Source organism: Gavialis gangeticus, unplaced genomic scaffold, assembly GCF_001723915.1.
Source record: "Gavialis gangeticus isolate Ggan-Ray unplaced genomic scaffold, GavGan_comp1, whole genome shotgun sequence".
Taxonomy (NCBI): Eukaryota; Metazoa; Chordata; order Crocodylia; family Gavialidae; genus Gavialis; species Gavialis gangeticus.
In genome coordinates this window covers 42,534,794-42,539,921 of record NW_017728996.1, presented here as the reverse complement: position 1 = coordinate 42,539,921, position 5,128 = coordinate 42,534,794, and the positions used below count along the sequence as shown (strand labels likewise).

Genomic DNA, 5,128 nt, shown 5'->3' with positions numbered 1-5,128 from the left:
AAATTGCTCCCTGTTTGTTTCACTTCTTCTGTTTCCCTGCTGGTCTCTGTCAAGATACAGATGAAAAGAAAGTTCACTACGATGATCATCTGAAAGACTGTGCTTATCCCAGGCCCACACTTATGAGGGGAAAAAGTGGACAGAAAATATGTCTGTGACACTACTTGTAAAAACAACATTTTTGGTTCGTGGGAAAGAAAAAAAGGGATAGCCCCCAAATTTTTATTTTGTGGGTTTCCCACAGGACACTGGAAAATGTGTCTGAGTAAGATGCTTCTAATGTTAACTTTCTCTTCACATGTTTTTAAATGTGCACACAGCCATGTGTCTTGGAAGTAAGGATGGGAAGGATAACACCTGGATGCACACCAGAAAGCAGTACTAACCAGCTGACTTATATTCCACTATTGTAGGATCACTGTTCCATCCGGCTCAACCTTTTCCTGTAGATAAACAGAAACCAGGGGTGGCTCAATGACAAGCATTACGCTGTTTTCTGTCATTTTGTCTTGAAGGCTAAGTACAGACAGTCAAAAAGCCCAAAACTGAATTGATTCAATCTTTGCAGGTTAGTCTACTCTGCCAAAATTGAACTGATAAGCCAGTGAACAGACATTCACTTTTGATTCTGGAAATGCAGCCACATGGCTGCAGTGGCTCTGGCCAGAAGCTAGGGGGCACGAAAGCACACATCCCTGCTTAATAGGAGCAGACATCTTGGGCTAAGCCTAACCTGCCCATCCTGGGAGGGTCCTTTGGGGGAGGTGCAAAGCATCCTGGGATGCTGGGGGTGAGTTAACATGAATTTGAAGGGGATTTGAGACAGAAGTTCAATAAACTGATTTAACTTAAATCAGCTAAGTCTCATACTACATCCTTCCAGGTTTATCTTAAACCAGTTTCACTCATTTTGAAAGTGGTTTATATGTACTGAACTTCTGGGCTAAGTGCAGACAGGCAAAAAGCCTAAGGCTGAATCAATTCAATCTTCAAATGTTAATCTAAACTGCAATGATGGAACCAATCAGCAAGTGAACAAACATTCACTTTTGATTTTGGAGATGCAGCCACATGACTGCAAGCGGCCTAGGCTAGAAGACGGGGGTTGGGGGAGAGGGTGGTGCTAGAACATCTTTCCCTGCTTGGCTGGAGCAGACAGCTTGGGCCATGGCTAGCCTGTCCAGACTGCAGGGGGGTGGGGGGCAGGTGTTGCAGGGGAGGTGCAAAGCATCCTGGGATGTTGGGGGTTTGTAAGTTAACTTGAATGTGGATGGGATCTGGCACTGAAGTTCAATAAACAGATTTAACCCAAATCAATTAAGTTTTATACCACATCCATCCTGTTTTATCTTAAATTAGTTTCAGTCATTTTGAAAGTGGTTTATGTGCACTGAACTGTTGTGTTACAGATCTGAATGAGTTTCCAATCACTTATGCCAGTTTATGTTTAACTTCTGTCCCTAGCCTCGTTGTGTTGCAGATCTGAACTGGTTTCTGATCACTTATACCAGTGCGTATAACTTCTGTCCCTAGCCAAAATGCTTCCAATGCAAAAATGAACCTACAAAATCATTAGGGGGCACTGTGGAAACAAAGAGAGATCCTCTTTCATGGATTCATGTGGAAAATGTGATAGGTTTTGATTAAGGTTTTAGCTTAGAATGTTTGTATTGCATTGAACAGTGTCCAATACGAAATGCATGACATTCAGGAAAACTATTTCCTGATGCCTGTGTGAACTGAGAGCAGTGGGCTTTACTCGGCGCACACAGCTTTACACACTGAAGAATGTAACCAGGTCCACAGTCTGAAGCTAGAACCAAGTAATGCATGCAGCTGTCTTCATTTGGGGTATAACAAATTACTGACTCCAACTGACTTTGCCCCAGGGCCAAGTTTGCACAGCCCCCTTTATATCTGAGCTTAGCTAAGGGTTTTTTTGTACACAGATGAATCTGGAGCCAGAGACCCTGAAAGGAGTATGGGTGTTAGGGGTTAGCAAAGCAACTCGATAGGCTGCCTGCTCCTACGCTTCAGTGTCTGGGAGGAAATTATCTCCCTCCTATCTCTTCCTTTGATTCAGGTGTCTACCCCGAGGCAGCAGCTGTTACCACTTGAGAGCCAGGCAAACAAGCTGGAGGACAGCATGAGCTATGCTGCCTGCTATGAGCTCAGCTTGGACTTTCCGGAGCCTCTTAGGAGCTTGGAATTTAGCCAGAGGGAGGAGTTGGCTTTTCCCCCCTTCCTGCTGCCCAGGCCGTGCGATTGGGTGGGAGTCTGCCTGGCTTGCTTATAAAGGCACTGTCTGACTCATTTTCTACCAACTACTGAAGCAGCAGCAACAGCTTTGCTCTGACCGGGATTAACAGGCTCCTAAAGAATATCTTTAAGTGGCTTATATGTAAAAAGGTAGGATTATGTCTGTGTGTGCGGTGAGCTCTGTTCAAGCAGAAATCTTGTCAGTAAAACAGTGAGAGACTTTCTATAAGGACTCTAGAGCTGTTTAGCCTGGCTTTAAACTTTGAATGCTAGAAACAAATTAACTTCTGTGGGACAATACTTGATTTTTTTGTAGGATCCTGTTGGCTTATTGTGTTAAAGGCTTTTACTATGAGGTGATGAGCTGTGTGTATGCTGTGGAAAGAGAAATCTATCCTGATCCCACAAATTGGGGATGCTGGTAGCTGTGCTGTGGAATAAAAGGGACCAAAATGCTAGTCAGGGCTCTGTTTTGCTGTAGCAGCTCGGGAGACACCTTATGTGCCTCTGCTTCTGTTTTTCAGGTGAACTTGCCTTTTTCCGGACTGCCTCCCAGCTGCAATGATGTGGGTCCTGGAGAAGATCAGAGCATCACCTATAAATGGAAACTCACAGAGTCCTTTCTTACAGGCAGCACCAGACAAAGTCTGGGGAGGTGCTGCTGCTTATCCCAATGTTTTAACCCCTGACAAGATCCCCGAGTTCTGCATCCCCCCCAGACTGACCAATCCTGCAGGTGGTCCTGATGTCTCTTGGCACCAACGCCCCTCTGGAGACTGCAGTCTGTGCCCCTCTGGCAGAGCTGATCGCAGCCCAAGCCGGTTCTTGCCACATCTCATCCAGGTAGAAAGTGCCGAGGAGATTCCAGTTCTGGAGGAAGAAAACACCAATTCGGACCCACAGTCCCAAGCAGCATTGTCCTTGCCCCACTTTCCCAAAACCCAGACTTCCTATGGATTCTGTACCTTACTGGAGAGTCCCCACATCAGGAGGAAGGAGTCCATCTTCCATAGTGACCCAGGCAGTGGTTCTCTTCCCAGCTTGAGGCTACCTAGACCGAGGGCCAACACTTACAGCAGCAAAGGGTCTGTTTCCAGCCCTGTTGCAATTGGCTCTGCCAGACTGCCTCCTAAGCATCTGTACTTGCCCAAGCAAGGCACTTTTGACAGTGACACTGCTTCTTCCACTGACTCTTCTCCTTTCAGCTCACCACTTCTTAGTAGATCTTTTCCCAGATCCTGCCCCTTGCTCAAAGCTCGGAGCCAAGAGGGGCTGTTGTGCAGAGCATTGAAAGCAAAGAACAAATCCAGCTTGGGAAGAAATAACTCTCTATCAACTGATGAGAGCAGCTCTAATGATAACAGTCCCAGTGCTACCAGGAGGTGTTCAGAGGGGCTGCTTGCTCCACGGAGCTTCAGTCTGTCATGTTCACCTATCTTCCCACTGGACCTTACCTGTGGCAAAGAGAGGCTTGCTGGAGAGAGCACCATCTTACTGGATCGGGGAGGACTGTTGCGACTTTCAGCTGAGTATTGTTCAGAAAACCGAAGGCTTAGGATCCGTCTGATTAATGCAGAAGGCTTATATGATGCATCTGTGGAGTCAAAAAATATAAACTGCTGCATCACCTTTTCCCTTGTGCCTGGAAAGATTCAGAAGCAGAGAAGCACTGTCATAAAGAGAAGCAGGAATCCCATTTTTAATGAGGACTTCTTCTTTGATGGCATTGCAGAGGATGACCTTTACAACTTTTCTGTGAGGATGAAAGCTATGAATAAAGGGTGTAATATGAAAAGAGACTGCATCTTAGGTGAAAGTGAGTTGTGTTTGATGAATATTTTATCTATATAAAATGCCAAATAACTTTTTTTTTAAAAAGTGCATATAATTTATTTTTGTATTCTTAAAGTGCTTTTTATTTTATTTTTTTTAAATAAAGAATATTTTTAAAGAGATGCTTTTTGTTTTGGTGTTATCTTGCAAGGCCCCTAATATTTTTCTTCTTGACCACTTAGATTGCAAAGCCTTAGCTTTGCGTGGTAGTGTTGTTAATTACACTCATTCGATGCATTTACTACTCTGTAGAAATTGCTTTGGAGAAAGTATTATCCATCACGCATGGATGGAAGTGAAAAAAATCTTCCTGGAAAAAGGTTTCCTTTCCTCTTTAGAAAGAAGGGTGTAACACTAAAGCTAAGATTGTACTGTAGAACCCTGGAGTGCTGCTTGATGCTCTGAAGCGTGCTGCAAGGTGTGGGAGGTGAGCTCAAGCTCAGGCTTGTTCCTGCTTGGCTGATCACCTACCCCAACTCCCTGCCACCTCTGCAAGGAGGCAAACACTGTAAAAGATCAACTAGTTCTTGAAACTGAGTGCCACTCAACTAACAATAGTGATGGAGGGGGTGCCTCAAGTCCAAAGAGCCTTAGAACCTGGGGCCTTCTGGGACTTCAGGAACTCCAGCCTAAAAATAAAAATCTGGCACTGATATTTTACACTGACTTAAATTCTATAGAAGGAAACATTTTACTGTGCCTTGTGCTGTAAGTTTTGACTTCAAAACCCAGTCCTTTTGTATAGCAAAGTGAGAACTGTGAAACCCAAAGCAGAACATTAGGAACTGAACCCCTTAAAAGAGATGCATTCCCCAGAATTCATATCAATGAGATTAGTAGCTGATGGAACAGGCAGCAGTTGTTTAATATAATAACCACCAGATGACCAGTGTCCTAACCTGTTCAGCACTTGGAAGGGAAGCGGCTGCTATTAAGACTCCAAATACTGACCTACAGTACAGAGCCCACTGTAGGTCTGCACAGGACCATTACTAACTATAGCATATCAGTCTTTGTCCAGAGCTGTCTCTGAGCC

The 5,128-nt window shown here is 44.6% G+C and overlaps 1 protein-coding gene across 1 annotated transcript; it reads left to right on the top strand.

Moving 5' to 3' along the window:
* Window positions 1-2,309: 2,309 nt before the first annotated feature.
* On the top strand, window positions 2,310-4,121 carry LOC109288686 (C2 calcium-dependent domain-containing protein 4C-like). The gene is made up of 2 exons (XM_019504367.1): window positions 2,310-2,409; window positions 2,784-4,121. Exon 2 carries the CDS (start codon window positions 2,821-2,823, stop codon window positions 4,108-4,110), a length of 1,290 nt encoding a protein of 429 aa, XP_019359912.1. The 5' UTR covers window positions 2,310-2,409; window positions 2,784-2,820; the 3' UTR covers window positions 4,111-4,121.
* Window positions 4,122-5,128: the final 1,007 nt, after the last annotated feature.

Excerpts from the sequence above, each read along its gene's own strand:
- LOC109288686 (XM_019504367.1), top strand. The coding sequence starts at position 2,821 with ATGATGTGGGTCCTGGAGAAGATCAGAGCATCACCTATAAATGGAAAC.